The sequence below is a fragment of the Callionymus lyra genome, chromosome 18 (assembly GCF_982586985.1).
Source record: "Callionymus lyra chromosome 18, fCalLyr1.hap1.1, whole genome shotgun sequence".
Classification (NCBI taxonomy): Eukaryota; Metazoa; Chordata; class Actinopteri; order Syngnathiformes; family Callionymidae; genus Callionymus; species Callionymus lyra.
The window spans coordinates 1,626,487-1,642,934 of NC_141835.1; the positions used below are offsets into that span (position 1 = coordinate 1,626,487).

General features: G+C 40.4%; 1 protein-coding gene across 3 annotated transcripts; it reads left to right on the forward strand.

The window, feature by feature from the left end:
* The first annotated feature begins 928 nt into the window (after window positions 1–928).
* On the forward strand, window positions 929–9,891 carry e2f2 (E2F transcription factor 2). Of its 3 annotated transcripts, none has more exons than XM_087780605.1 (7): window positions 929–1,736; window positions 5,739–5,838; window positions 6,513–6,732; window positions 7,606–7,767; window positions 7,840–7,954; window positions 8,807–8,993; window positions 9,326–9,891. In XM_087780605.1, exons 1-7 carry the CDS (start codon window positions 1,485–1,487, stop codon window positions 9,604–9,606), a joined length of 1,317 nt encoding a protein of 438 aa, XP_087636731.1. In that variant the 5' UTR covers window positions 929–1,484; the 3' UTR covers window positions 9,607–9,891. The 3 variants fall into 3 exon arrangements, with proteins under 3 accessions (XP_087636731.1, XP_087636733.1, XP_087636732.1); XM_087780607.1 differs by having other exon boundaries at window positions 9,329–9,891; XM_087780606.1 differs by having other exon boundaries at window positions 8,810–8,993.
* The last annotated feature ends 6,557 nt before the right edge of the window (window positions 9,892–16,448 follow it).

A 16,448-nucleotide genomic window follows, 5' to 3' on the forward strand; every position in this document is an offset into this window, starting at 1 on the left:
GTGGCCCTCAAATTAAAAACGTCCTGGAGCCCCTGGTCTACATGAATTTATTGAACAGTAAACCAGCGCCAACTGTCTACAATATAAAACTCACCACCAGATGGCGCTGTTGTCTTTCTAAAGAGCATCTAATGACGTCTGAGCGTCTTTTGTCACGAATCCTGTGAATCAACGTTTAAAAATTCAAATGTTTGACACATTTTTAAATGAATTGTTTTTTGGTTTTATATTAATCAGCGGTTTGCGCGGGAAAGTTGGACACGTGACATGTTCGTGTATCGAGTATTTAAATGACATTTATTTCTGCAGAAGTTTGACATTAAAACAACTTGAGTTGCTTTGGATGTTCGAGAGTTGTGTGTTTAACGCAGGATTTAAGGTGTTGTTGGTGAAACAAAGTAGTTTAAAGTTGACAATAGATGTGTTTCTGGGCCCCGGGGTCACGGGGGTCACCGGGGTGTCTGGAGGTGGGGGATGGGTGGGTTTTCTCTCGACAATGAATCCAATTATCACACAAACTGTGTCTTACTACACGTTTGTGTTGATCTGTACTCAAGTTCTGCTGCATTCATGGATCACACATGAATAATAACCTCAAATAAATGATCAATAATGACCTCAAATAAATGATCACAAATCAATAAGAATAACTTCTGACTGACGTTTGCTTGAGAAACTTTCATTCGACTCGTATTTTCACAACAAAGGTAAAAATATTCTCGTGCAAAATGAAATAAAATCACTCAATTTGTGACTTTGTAGCTTCAGGAGGTCAGTTCAATTAAAATGGATGAAAAAAAATCCTGATTAAAATCAATGTATTCGATCCTGTATTTAGTAACATATATTTAATAGTGATATATAATTACTTGAAGGTTCTCAAGGGCCACAAACAGGGGGTTTAGTAGATTCTATGTTTAATGTTTACGTCAATCAAGTTACTATTTACATTATATTTTATGTGTTTTAATATCAAAAGTTATTCGTTTGTAAAGTTTTCTAAAACATGTCCAGACTGTGTCGCAGAAGAAAAGACTTTAAGGCTCGTGATCGTCCAGCATCTGTCATTGTTCGGCCGACAATAAAAGGGTCTTCTGTCCCTTTAAGAGTCGCGGGTCAGCGACTTTATGCAAATCCAAGACTCGCCGAACGTGCCGGCGGCCAATCAGCGTCCACCTCCAACCGCGGGAGATGTGAATTTCGCGGGAGCCCGTTTGGCGCTAAAACAATCTTCTTCTTCTGTTGTTTCTGCTGCTCGGAGCCGAACCGGATCCACGGAGCGAGTCTCGACTCACGGACTCATCGGAACCTCGGAACCTCCTGGACTTTTGGATCGAACTTCGGCTCGAGTCACATTTGATTGACGGGTCGAGGTTCTGGACGCACAACGAAGACTTTGATGTTATTTCCGAGAGTCTGAGAAGATCTTTGTTCTGATTACCCAGAGTTCTGTTGGGCTCTCGAACCTCCCGAACCTCAGGAAGATGATGCGAGTACCCAGAGGAGTCTCTCCGGGCCCGGGACGACCCGCCCTAGGACTTCATTGCTCTCAGAAGATGAAGAACTTCAGCATGAAGACGGACCTGTTCAGTCCGGGTCGGTCCAGTCCGCCCGTGCACTCGGTACCGGCGGGTTATTACATCTGCGGCGCCGGCGAACAAAGAAGCAACAGCCTGTACTCGACCCCCCATGGACCCCAAGATAAACCCGTCAGATCATCGTCCGGGAGACTCCCGGTAAATAACCGAACACACTTGTGTGTGTGTGTGTGTGTGTGTGTGCGCGTGCGCGTGTGTGTGTGTGAGTGAGAGAGCGTGGGTCATTTTGATGACGTGGTAAATCCACAGTGGATCTTCTGTTGCTGCACAAAGTGTGTGTTATGAACCATCTTTGACAATGTCATTGTGTGTGTGTGTAAGAGTGTGTGTGTGTGTGTGTGTGTGTGTGTGTGTGTGTGTGTGATCACGTGACAGCTGGAACTCCATTACTGGACCCGCGGAACCAGTTGACGTGAGGAAGTGAGACTTAAGTAAATGTAGTTTAAAGTTTGATTTTTTTTTTTCGAAACTTCCTCATAATTAACTAATACTTAATTATTAACTAATACTTTTCCTGTTTAAATATATATATATTTAAAAAGTCCTTAATTTGAATTAAAATGTCATTATAATGTTGTTGATCTAAATATCCAACATTTATAGTTTTAATAAATTAAACAGGAAATATTTCAATATCAACACGATGTTCAGGAAAGTTTTCTTCAACAAAAGTTGATTTTGTGAAAAACATTTTCATATATTTATCTTTAAATGAACATTTGTTGTCGAGCGTCTGTTCAAACCGACTTCAAGTGTATTTAACGTCAACAAATCTCAGGCTAGAAAGGTCGTCGACGTGCAGCAGATCTATATTAACCTGTGACCTCCGACCCCGGGGTCAGCAGGAGGATTAACAGGTGAAGCGAGCGACGCTTATCGTTGAATTATGGTCTGGTCTCCGCCCTCGAAGCATGTGTTCAGTTTGATAAGAAGTTTCTCGTCGTGTTCTGGTCGTATTTTAGAAGGTTTTCGTTCCGTGAATCAACGAAAGAAAGAACTTGATGTGAAGAAAACTTTAATATCGAATATAATGAACTATTATTATCGTCATGAGTCGAAATAATCAAACATAATTCAATTATTTCACTTCATAGAAACTTTAGAAATGAATCCGTGATAAAATAAACGACTCTTAGCTTGAATCAAAATGTTCTTTTTAAACTTAACTTGTGTTTTTGTTTCGATGTTAAATATGTCGACGTTTCTTGATCAAGTTTAAAAGTTTGTGTTTCGATGACAGGAAACAGTCGCGCATCACTTCCTTTGAACAACTAACTAACTAACCTGGTGAAGCAGCTCCGCTGGTTAATGAATGAAGAAGATCATTTATTTATTTATTTATTTATTCACCAAGAAACTCGACTGAAACAAGAAACTAATGTCAGAAAAATAATGTTTTTTCAAAACACAAATAATCAATAGATTCTATGATTTTCTTTCGGACCCAGAGATGAACGTGTCGATACAGAAACCAGTCCCCGGACCAGAGATTTTTAGTTAAATCTGCATCACTAGTTAGTTAGTTTAATCATCAGTACTTTGAGTTTACTAGAGTACATTTTAAAAGTGTGTACTTGTAGTCGAGGAACATCATCACATCAATAGTATTTTTAAATACGAGTGAGATCTGAGGTTGTCGGTTCGACTCCCGTGACTTGATGTTCGATCGCAGCTCTGGAGACACTTGACCCTGATCACTGCTGACCAGCTGCGTCGCAGCCTACTCCCGCCAGTGTGTGTGTGTGCGCAGTATGAGTGTGTCCTGGTGTCAAGAACTACACAAGCAGCGTTGTACTCGTCAGTGTGTCTAGAGATCCTATCAGTGGATCCTCGAGGATCCCGTCGGTGGATCCTCGTGGATCCCGTCGGTGGATCCTCGAGGATCCCGTCCGTGGATCCTCGAGGATCCCGTCCGTGGATCCTCGAGGATCCCGTCCGTGGATCCTCGAGGATCCCGTCCGTGGATCCTCGAGGATCCCGTCCGTGGATCCTCGAGGATCCCGTCCGTGGATCCTCGAGGATCCCGTCCGTGGATCCTCTGGACCTAAAAGCCTCTTCAGCTCCGTCGTGTCTGATCTTAACATCTTCACAGGTTTGATCTCAACTGTCGCTCGACACGCATTCAAATGTGTGGTCGGTGGACCCCCCGGGGGTCGCTCCAGGGCCTGAGGACGAGCCTCGTCTTTTGTAATTTCACAGTCGTAACGACGCCCGTGGATCCAGCATCTGACCTTTGACCTTGAAACACAGCCATTGTTGTGCTGGGACCGGGTGTGTGTGTGTGTGTCTGAGGTTGTGTGTGTGTGTGTGTGTGTGTGTGTGTGTGTGGACACACTGTAAACTGGCGACACTGTAAACTCTGAGGCCCAGACGAGGGTTTGTTGCTGGAGCGACTCACGTGACCGTGAGAAGGACGGCGGAGCAGAGGTTTCACCACAGTGAGCGACGTGATGAACGAACAGAAGAAGAAGAAGAATAATGTGGATCCATGAGAAGCATCTGCTCGACACTCGTACGACTTCACAGGAGTTTGAATAGAAACTGTTTGATCGTCTTTGAACTTTTAAACACACGCACATGCACACATACGCACACACACACACACACCTTCAGGGGAAACTGTTTCTAAAAAGATCCTCAAACTTCTTTGTCGTCAAAACATCTCGAGCTTGAAGCTAAAGCAGTAAAAAGTCTTTTGTCGTCGAACAACAAGATCCTCGAAGCAAGAACTCATGAAGGTTTTATTATCTGTAGCTAAACCCAGCACCGGGTCTAAAGTGAGTGGAGAGTCCAAATGACAGTTTTAAGTAGAATCCTGGCCAAGTTAAGAGTGTGTGTGTGTGTGTTAAGAGTGTGTGTGTGTGTGTGTTAAGAGTGTGTGTCAACAATATAATGTAGTGATACTGTAGGAAAAACTGTCAAAGCACAGTCTAAATACTATGTTAAGCTGCTCGAGTCCATTGTATCCTCTTGTCCTCAGTCATAACTGGGATCTCGTAGGATTTAAATTGTTCTTGTAGATGAACGTATGAAATCACTGCTGCCATCTAGAGGCCGGGAGTGTAATCGCAACACAAACGTGAACAAACGCTGTAATTAAGTTGATCAATCAATAATTGATATGGTATCAATATTCCAGCGGATCAATATGTTCTTCCTTCGCTCTTGACTCGTTGAACGTGTGAGTCGACGACTGGAGTTACACGTGTTTGACTGCAGATGTCGAGCGACAGGTGGACGTCAACAATGGTCGCCTTCATGAGCTGCTGCAGCGCTGCTGCCCCCTGAGGCCGCCTGGTGTAGTGCAGACACAACACGTGGCTCAACAGTCAAATCCAGACTCTGACCCAGAATGCATTGCTTCTTTGCTCTGGCGTCGTCCAGATGACGATCGATAAAGTTTTATCCAGTTTAACTGACGACGGTTCGTTAAATACTTTCATTAAACTATAAATAAATGTCGTCAGAATGTTTGGTTTTATTCAATGTTTCAAATGTTGTTTATGCATTAAATTATGTTTTTGAATAAATTAATTAAGATTTACAAATGAAGATGTTCAATAAAAAAAATCTAATTTCAAAAATAAATTGAAGTTTAAATAATTTAAACACTTATTATATTAAATGTTGGTTTAAAGGAGTCACATGATCCAGTGACTCTGTGATCTGTTGGTTTTGTCTTGAAGTTCCTTTTCATGAAGAAACTATTAACTCAAATCTCGACTAACAAACGTGTCGATCAAACTTGACCGACGCTCTCGAGGTCACATGACTGGAGGTCACCTGCCTCGAGGTCACATGACTGGAGGTCACATGACTGGAGGTCACCTGCCTCGAGGTCACATGACTGGAGGTCACATGACTGGAGGTCACCTGCCTCGAGGTCACATGACTGGAGGTCACATGACTGGAGGTCACCTGACTGGAGGTCACCTGACTGGAGGTCACATGACTGGAGGTCACCTGACTGGAGGTCACATGACTGGAGGTCACCTGACTGGAGGTCACCTGACTGGAGGTCACCTGACTGGAGGTCACATGACTGGAGGTCACATGACTGGAGGTCACATGACTGGAGGTCACATGACTTGTTTGTGGGCGTGGCTCGTGTGCACATCACTCACTGTGTGTCTCCTTCAGGCGAAGAGGAAGCTGGACCTGGAGGACCCGCTCTACCTGCCAGAGTTCAGGACCCCTAAAGGCAAGAGCAGCTTCGTCGCCCGAGCCCCGAGTCCACGAAGTGAGTCGACCTTTGACCTTTAACGTACAGCACTTCATCATTGATGTCATTAAAGTTAAAACTAGAAAAGTTAGTTGATATTTTAATGGTTTAAATGTTCAATCAATTTTTATTTCTTTAATTTAATCATTTTAAAATCAGAATTTTTACTTTGAATATCAAACTTTTCAAATTTAATTTTTAATTCCTAGCATTTAAATTCAATATTTTGAAACTTAATTTAACATTTAAATTAACATTTTGTTTTATTTTAAATCAATAATTTTATATTAAATGATTACATTTTTCTCCCATTATTTATTACAAAATCTTTTTTAAATGATTTTTTTAATTCCAACATTTAAATTTTCAATATTAATGTTTAAATTCAAAATAAGAAGCTGCTGGAGCGTCGGCTCGTCACATGATCGTCTGCCTGTCGCGTGATTGGCTGAAGGTTTGCTTCTTAGTATTTTCTGATGCAAACATTTTAATATTGAATTAAAAATATGAAAAATATAAAATATAAAAATGATTCCTTTTTTATATATACAGTAAAATTGATTGAATATAATGATTCAATAAAAACATCAACCTTTGAATATCAGTTATTTATTTAATTCCATGTATAATAAAAGCTTCAACATTTAAAAGTTAAAAACCTTCAGAGTCACTGATTCACTTCCTGGTTCCAGCTCCCAAGTCTCCAGGTGAGCGCACCAGGTACGACACCTCCCTGGGTCTGCTGACCAAGAAGTTCGTGGGTCTCATCTCCGAGTCTCCCGACGGAGTCCTGGACCTGAACTGGGCCACCGAGGTCCTGGAGGTCCAGAAGAGGCGCATCTATGACATCACTAACGTGCTGGAGGGAGTTCAGCTCATCAGGAAGAAATCCAAGAACAACATCCAGTGGCTGTGAGTCGTCATGGTTACCGCGCGTCACGTGACTGTTAGCGTTAGCTGTGTTGCTAACTAGCGTTAGCTGTGTTGCTAACTAGCGTTAGCTGTGTTGCTAACTAGCATGAAGCTCACGCGACACAATAGACTTAGTTTTCTTATCTCAAACTTTTGCTTCTGATTGAATCTCAAAGTTTATATATGTATAGATATATATATATATCTATATATATATATATATGGATATCTATTTAACAACTTAAAATGATTCAATGTTTTAAGAAATGCAGAGAAAACAGAACTTAAGATAAGTTCAGATGCTAAATCATTTCACCAAACATTATATTCTGTTATTTTAAACACAATTCAGCAACAGTTAGTTTTTTCCTTTAGAATCTCTGATAACAATGACGTCCTCTGGGCAGCAGGCGGCGCTAGAGTCACTTCATAAATCTACTCAAAGAAACGTTGTTTTTTTTTTTTAAATGTAACTTTGTGACGTCATGATCTGCCTTCAAATCTCTTCATACGTTTTAAAGTTATTAAAAACTACAACAACTGGTCATAATTATAAAAACAACTGCATTAATAAATTAACAAATAACTTTAATTTAGACTTTAAGTGAGCAAAATTAAAAAGTCAATTAAATGTGTTTTTACAGGTCCATGAAAGTCTTTTTATTGAATTGTTGTATTTATTAAAACACTTTTTAATTAATTCAATCATTTCTTTACTTGAGTGTAGAAACGTTGCGTCATCGAACCAGACTCGACCAGTCGAGCACCGATCGCCTCCATCTTAGATTCAACTGTCAATCAACCGAAGCGTCGTCGCGCGACATTATCATCCGATCATGAAAGTTGTCGTTAAAAATGATGTTTTGTGAGCAGCGTAGGAAACGTGTACGAGGGCGGCAGCGGCGGCGGCGAGCAGGCGAGCGCTCTGAGGAAGGAACTGGTCGATCTGGAGCGAGCCGAGCGATCGCTGGACCAGCTGATCCAGTCCAGCACCAAACAACTCAAGCAGCTGACGGAGTTCAAGGACAGTCAAAGATATCCTTTCACGCCTTCTGACTCGTCTCTGTGACCTCTGTGACCTCTGTTGACCTTGACCCCCGACCCCACGCTGGGCTACGTGACGTACCAGGACATCCGCTCCATCGCGAGCCTCCGCGACCAGACGGTCATCGCGGTCAAGGCTCCGGCCGAGACCAAGCTGGAGGTTCCTGAGACTGCAGGGGTGAGAATGACTTTTACTTTTACAACTGGTTTCTTCTCAGAGTCGCTCGTCGACAGAACTTCTTTATTTTGTTCTGTTGCTTTGATGATGTAGAGAATAATTCAGGAATATTTATTTTTAAATGTTTCGTGAACAGATGAAGAAAAATATGACTTTGATAATTCAATTATTTTTATTATTGTCATTAAAAAAGGTGTTTTTTGAAAGATTTAAGGAAAAAAAGTAATAAAGTTAAAATAATTGAGTTGATTGTTGTAATAATTATTGAATTATTTAATTAGGAAAAGACTGAAATTAAAGTGTTCGACAGAAGTTGGTCAAAATATTCCAAATAAAAATGTACAAACACATGTCAAATTATAAATATTGTCCAAAAATAGTTTATTTTCTCTTTTGCTTTGTGTTTTTGTATTTTCTATCTTTGTCTATTTAGTCATTTTCTTTAGTTTTAATAGAATTTCAACAAGTTGATGCAAATAAAGTCTGTTTTATTGTCATCAAAGAATCTGAAATAAAAGTTATAAAATGATTATATATTAAAGAATTATTATATCATATATGATTATGAAATATTATATATTAAAACTAAAAGACACTTAGAAATTTGTTGTCGTTACAGAATATAAATATGAACTAATACGAAAAAGATACATTAACGTTAAATAACAGACATTTCGATAAGATTACACTGAAATAAATGATTAATTAATAATATATGTATGTATTCCATTAATGTCTCTATATTTTCAATGTATTATATTGAATGAATCTCTATTATTATTATTATTATTATTATTATTATCATCATCATCAACCTCACAGCTGAGAGCAAACATTTCTCCTCCTCCCCAGCAGGGGTCGCTCCAGATCTACCTGAAGAGCAAGAACGGGCCCATCGAGGTCTACTTGTGTCCAGAGGAGGGTCTTGAAGATGCGAGTCCAGTGAAGAACTTCACGCCTAAGAAGGAGTTTCCTGAAGCTCTGGGGCCTCAGAGTGAGAGTGAGACCAACTACTGCGTCAAAGAAGAGCCTGTGGAGAGTAAGAAGTTTATTTATGTTTATATTACTTTATATACATGTTTCTGTGGAGAGTAAGAAGTTTATTTATGTTTATATTACTTTATATAAATGTTTCTGTGGAGAGTAAGAAGTTAATTTATATTTATATTACTTTATATAAATGTTTCTGTGGAGAGTAAGAAGTTTATTTATATTTATATTACTTTATATACATGTTTATATTATTAATTATATACTTTGTCTACTACTACTACTAGTACTTCATCTTCTACTACTTCGTCTTCTACTACAACTTCTTCTTTTACTCTTACTTCTACTCCTCGTCTTCATCACTTCTTCTTCTCCCTCCAGCAGACTTGTCCACGGCAGCTCCTGCCTCCTCCTCCTCCTCCTCCTCCTCCTCCTCCTCCACGTCGACGCTGCTGGACGTGGAGCGTCTCCTGGGTCTGACCCCGAGCCTCCTCCAGCTCACGGACGACCAGCTCCCCGGCGCCTCCTTCACCCCCGACCCCAACGCCCCCTTCGTCAGCTTCTCACCCAACCTGGACCACAGCGACTACCTGTGGAGTCTGGAGGACGGCGAGGGCGTGTCCGACTTCTTCGACTCCTACGACCTGGGAGACCTGTTGTAGAGGTCAAAGGTCAGCGACTGTCGCACCATGAAGCCATCACTATTTTATTGTTGTTGTGACGTTAGTGTGAGATTATCGTTGTTCTGGGTTCAAGACTTATTATGATGATCATCGCGATGCGTTCAGGTGCTTGTTATTAACTCAGGAATTGTTCGCGTCGTTTCCAAAGTTTTGTGCCAGTTTTGTCCTGTAGAGGGCAGCGTCGTTACAGGGTGACGAGTCGATCCCAGAGTCTGGATCTTCAACACTTGAAACTGTGAAATGTGTCCAAACATCCTAATGAGGTTTATTTCTGTGGAAATATGATCAATAATCCAATGTTTGCTAACTTTTGATCGTACGTTTCCGACGTTTGCTAACGTCGATCCTACGTTTGCTAACGTCGATACGAACGTTTGCTAACGTCAGTCCTACGTTTGCTAACGTCGATCCTACGTTTGCTAACGTCGATACGAACGTTTGCTAACGTCGATCCTACGTTCGCTAACGTCGATACGAACGTTCGCTAACGTCGATACGAACGTTTGCTAACGTCGATCCTACGTTTGCTAACGTCGATACGAACGTTTGCTAACGTCGATACGTATGTTTGCTAACGTCGATCCTACGTTTGCTAACGTCGATACGAACGTTTGCTAACGTCGATCCTACGTTCGCTAACGTCGATCCTACGTTCGCTAACGTCGATACGAACGTTCGCTAACGTCGATACGAACGTTCGCTAACGTCGATACGAACGTTCGCTAACGTCGATACGAACGTTTGCTAACGTCGATCCTACGTTTGCTAACGTCGATACGAACGTTTGCTAACGTCGATACGAACGTTTGCTAACGTCGATCCTACGTTTGCTAACGTCGATACGAACGTTTGCTAACGTCGATACGAACGTTTGCTAACGTTGATCCTACGTTCGCTAACGTCGATACGAACGTTCGCTAACGTCGATCCGAACGTTCGCTAACGTCGATACGAACGTTCGCTAACGTCGATACGAACGTTCGCTAACGTCGATACGAACGTTCGCTAACGTCGATACGAACGTTCGCTAACGTCGATACGAACGTTCGCTAACGTCGATACGAACGTTCGCTAACGTCGATACGAACGTTCGCTAACGTCGATACGAACGTTCGCTAACGTTGTTCTCTGAGAAATTCAAAATAGTTCCGACGTCAAGTCGTTTGTTTTTAAGGCAATATTTGGTGTTTGTTTGGGTTTTTGTTTAGTTGCTGAGATAAGCTACGTGTCCTGTCCTATTGAAACTTGAAAATGTGTGTAAGTGTGCGACGATTTGGTGGGAATAGTGTGTGTGTGTGTGTGTGTGTGTGTACGTGTGTGTGTGTGTGAGCTTATACAATAGAAGTTTGAAATTTCAGAATTTGTAGTTTGACAATTGTTTTCTGGTATTTGTACATAAATGGTTTTGTATTTATACCTTTTTTTTGCTGGTTTGTTAAAGTGAATTTACATTTTTGTACAAAATGCAGCACTTAATATTTAGCAATATTGTGTGAACTGTTTGAACGTGTAATAAACATTGAAGCCATGGTTTACAAATGTTTTTGTCGTCAAAGAAACTGGAAACACAAGTTAATTTATTGTGAAATGTGTTTTTATAACTTTCAGTCCAAACATTTCTGTCATTTTGTTATTCAAATGTTTGTAGAAATAAAGTTTTAATCATTTATTTCAAGTATTTCACAGGATGCTAGCTGTGTTAGCATGTTAGCATACCTTCTTGAGTTTATTTTAACAGAACGACAACAAGTACAAAGAAGAATGTCAACGATCGGACGAGGACTAGTTTAAAAGATTTAGTTTGTTTTTAAAATACTGTTTAATGTTTTTAACTTGTTCTCGCTCTGAGTGTTGATCAAGCGCGTCCTCCAGCGCTACTGCCCCCTGCTGGCAGATTAAAAATTGAAAGTGTGTCTCAGGTCGTCAGTGGATTTGTCTTCATCTTCATCTTCATCTACAGGCGACAGTTTTGTGTTTCGATATTTCTGTGTTTGTTTAATTTTGAGCCTCAACGTTTTTTGTTCGAACAGTTTGAACGATGTTCGCGTCATCAGCGGGACTGCAGTAACACAGGTGTGACACTCGGGGGCGCCAGAAGCCAAACTCTTTACATGTTTTATTTAAACGTGTTTATGAATCACAGATTGTTGGACGTGTTGAGCTTCTTTTAACAAAGTTTTCAAAGTTAGTTCCAGAGTCAGAATCACTTTAAATCAAGTGAGTCGATCCGAGGCGACGGAACGAGTCTCTGATCGACTCGTCGTTGATCCGTTGGTTCTGAAGAGAGACTCGGACTCTGGTCCAGTCGTTGTGTTCATTGTCATCGTCAGACGCACAACAACACAAACTCTCATCGTTCTTACTCGGTCGCTCTCTTCGGAAACACACAAAAGAAACTCGACCCCGAGAGGTCGAAGGTCAGAGGGTCGCTCCAGGAAAAACCAGCAAAATAAATACATCACAGATGTTGTTCTTTGGGAACGCACACATACACACACACACACACACACACACATACACACACACACACACACACACATGTATGAACGAACACAGAGACACATGTATGAATGCACACACAGACACATCTATGAACGTACACACACACACACACACATGTATGAACGCACACATGTATGAATGCACACACACACACACGTATGAACGCACACAAAGACACATCTATGAACAGACGCACACACTGACACATGTATAAACACACACACACAAGTTTCTGACACATCAGGTAAACGTTAACAACACGTAGCTAATATGAGACGCACAACAGCTCAAGTGTTGAACACCATGCAGTGCTACACAACAGCCCAGTGTGTACACGCCTCAGTTGTGAAGTTCAACACAAGAGTGTGTGTGTGTGTGTGTGTGTGTGTGACATCATGGCTGCAGCTCAGACATGAAAGTCAAGGTCTTTAGACTTAAGCCTGACGTCAACAGTGTTGAGTGTCCCAGCAAGCCAGGGTCACATGACACATGTGAATCGACTAGTCGCCGAGAGCAGTCACTGCCTGTGATTAGCATCATTTGTTGTGATGTAAATCTAAATGAAAACGATGTAAAAACAGAGATAAATACTTCAAGTATTTGTTGTGGATCACAGTATTACTTCACAGTATCACAGACTCACCAGGATCAGCTGCTGCTTCACGACATGTTTCCACGAACGCGTCACAAACTCGTTCGACGACTCGACAGGTATTTGTTGCCGTAGCAACGACGACTGTTGTTCAGGTGAGTCTGTCGTCGCCGCAGAGACTCGAACGAACGAGTGTTTGGTCTGTTATGAAAGTTTTCTGCTGTTCTAGTCGATGACCCCCCCCTGTTGACCCCCCCCTGTTGACCCCCCTCTGGTGACCCCCCCTCCTGGTGACCCCCCCACTGACCCCCCCCTCCTGGTGACCCCCCCACTGACCCCCCCCCCTCTGGTGACCCCCCTCTTTGTTCCGACCCGTCCAGCCTCACATGAGTTTTACGGTAACTGGGTTCCTGCTCCTGACACCAGTAAATTGATCGCAGGACTGGAGCTGAGTCAACATCAGTGTGTGTGTGTGTGTGTGTGTGTGTGTGTGTGTGTGTGTGTGTGTGTGTGTGTGTGTGTGTGTGTGTGTGTGTGGGGCCTCCCTCTCGCTCCCGGGGCTGCTGGGAAACAGAAAGGAAGTCCTGACTGGATCTTCTTTGGCTCACGTCTGTGGCGTTGATTCGTGGTTTGATCGTTCGCTGCAGGAATGAAGAGAATCTTTCTTTTCTTTTCTTTTCTTTTCTCGTCTTTTCTTCAAGTTTTCGTTTCTTTAAAGACTTTTTTTCTTTGTTTCCGTGAATCGATCATTGAAACAAACCTGATCGAAGAAACTAACTTAGAAACTTTAAACTCATTTTACATCAAATATATGTCTTTATACAACGGAGGCTTCAGGACATTTACACTCTTTTACTCTTTTATTCTTTTACTCTTTTACCCTTTTACTCTTTTATTCTTTTATTCTTTTATTCTTTTACTCTTTTACTCTTTTACTCTTTTACTCTTTTATTCTTTTATTCTTTTACTCTTTTATTCTTTTACTCTTTTATTCTTTTATTCTTTTACTCTTTTACTCTTTTACTCTTTTATTCTTTTACTCTTTTATTCTTTTATTCTTTTACTCTTTTACTCTTTTACTCTTTTATTCTTTTACTCTTTTATTCTTTTATTCTTTTACTCTTTTACTCTTTTATTCTTTTATTCTTTTACTCTTTTATTCTTTTACTCTTTTATTCTTTTATTCTTTTACTCTTTTACTCTTTTACTCTTTTATTCTTTTACTCTTTTATTCTTTTATTCTTTTACTCTTTTACTCTTTTACTCTTTTATTCTTTTACTCTTTTATTCTTTTATTCTTTTACTCTTTTACTCTTTTATTCTTTTATTCTTTTATTCTTTTACTCTTTTATTCTTTTACTCTTTTACTCTTTTACTCTTTTATTCTTTTACTCTTTTATTCTTTTATTCTTTTACTCTTTTACTCTTTTACTCTTTTATTCTTTTACTTTTTTACTCTTTTATTCTTTTACTCTTTTACTCTTTTACTCTTTTATTCTTTTACTCTTTTATTCTTTTATTCTTTTACTCTTTTACTCTTTTACTCTTTTATTCTTTTACTCTTTTACTCTTTTATTCTTTTACTCTTTTATTCTTTTACTCTTTTACTCTTTTATTCTTTTATTCTTTTACTCTTTTACTCTTTTATTCTTTTACTCTTTTACTCTTTTACTCTTTTATTCTTTTAATCTTTTACTCTTTTACTCTTTTATTCTTTTACTCTTTTATTTTTTTACTCTTTTACTCTTTTATTCTTTTACTCTTTTATTCTTTTACTCTTTTACTCTTTTATTCTTTTATTCTTTTATTCTTTTACTCTTTTACTCTTTTACTCTTTTATTCTTTTACTCTTTTATTCTTTTACTCTTTTACTCTTTTATTCTTTTACTCTTTTATTCTTTTACTCTTTTACTCTTTTATTCTTTTATTCTTTTATTCTTTTACTCTTTTACTCTTTTATTCTTTTATTCTTTTACTCTTTTATTCTTTTACTCTTTTACTCTTTTATTCTTTTATTCTTTTATTCTTTTACTCTTTTATTCTTTTACTCTTTTACTCTTTTATTCTTTTACTCTTTTATTCTTTTATTCTTGTAGTTGTTTCTCCAGAAAACTTCCTTCAACATGATGATTCACAGTAGTACACGTCGAGTCACATGATGTGTCGTCATTTTTGTGTATTTTTGGTTCAAACTAATGCAGTCGTGAATAAATGTTCTCCTCTTTCTCCTCCTCCTCCTCCTCTTCCTTCTCTTCCTTCTCCTCTTCCTCTTCCTCCTCTTCCTCCTCTTTCTCCTACTCCTCTTCCTCCTCTTCCTTCTCCTCTTCCTCCTCTTCCTCTTCCTCCTCTTTCTCCTCCTCCTCTTCCTCCTCCTCTTCCTCCTCTTCCTTCTCTTCCTCTTCCTCCTCTTCTTCCTCTTCCTCGTCTTCTTCCTCTTCCTCCTCTTCTTCCTCTTCCTCCTCTTCTTCCTCTTCCTCGTCTTCTTCCTCTTCCTCGTCTTCCTCCTCTTCCTCCTCTTCCTCGTCTTCTTCCTCTTCCTCGTCTTCCTCCTCTTCTTCCTCCCCTCCCTTTTCCTCCTCTTCCTCCTCTTCTTCCTCCTCCTCCTCCTCTTCCTCCTCTTCTTCCTCTTCCTCCTCTTTCTCCTCCTCCTTCTCTTCCTCCTCTTCCTTCTCCTCTTCCTCCTCCTCCTCCTCAGACTCATCCCTCCATCAACACTCGTCTTCAAGTCTCTTCTCTCGTTTCCTCAACAAACCGGTTTGTTCACTTCGACAAAATGACAAACAACACAAGTCTTGTTGCTCAGTTACACACACTGTGATTATTGTGTTTCACACCACAGACACACCATAGACACACACTTGTGTGCACCACAGACACACCATAGACACACACTTGTGTGCACCACAGACACACATAAGGTTCCAAACTCTTTCGTTTTTCTTTATTTTCATTTAAATAAAGACAATAGCCAGCCATAACCCTGGGTAGCTGGGACAGCCTTCATCTCCCAATAAGTGTGAGTAGTACATTTACTTGCCTGCTCCTCCTCCTCCTGCTCCTCCTCCTCCTGCTCCTCCTCCTCCTGCTCCTGCTCCTCCTTCTCCTCCTGCTCCTGCTCCTCCTCCTCCTGGTCTCAGAGGCGTGTCATCTCAGCCGATACTGCAGACAGTTTCTCTGCTATGTTTGACCGTCTTTCCTTTGATGCCCAGACATGGACAGTTTGATTCACTGTTTCACAATCATTGTGTTGAAATACTGGATCAAACCTGTTAAATCGAACTTGAAAATTCAGAAAAAACGGTGCCCTTGGACAAATGAAGATCTCCTGAGTCTGAAGAGACTTTGTGGAAAGACTGAGCGTCTCTGGAAGTCCACTAAACTTGAGGTGCACAGACTTCACCTCAGGGATCTGATGTCTTCTTACAATGAGATGGTGGAAACTGCCAGATCTGATTACATCAGAAAACTGGTAGCAGCAAATAAGAAAAACCCCAAAGTGTTGTTTGACACGATTAATTCTCTCGTGTCTCCTGCTCCTCAAATCACGCCTGTCTTCTGTGAAGCTGACAGCAATGCATTGTTGAGGTTTTTACTGACAAAATTAAATTGATCAAAGAGAAAATCTCTCTTTTGTGTGGAACCTCTACTGTCTCTGAGCCCCTCTCCTCCTCTTGGTCTTCCTTCACTGCTGTATCTCTGCATGATATTTCGGCACTAGTGAACAAGA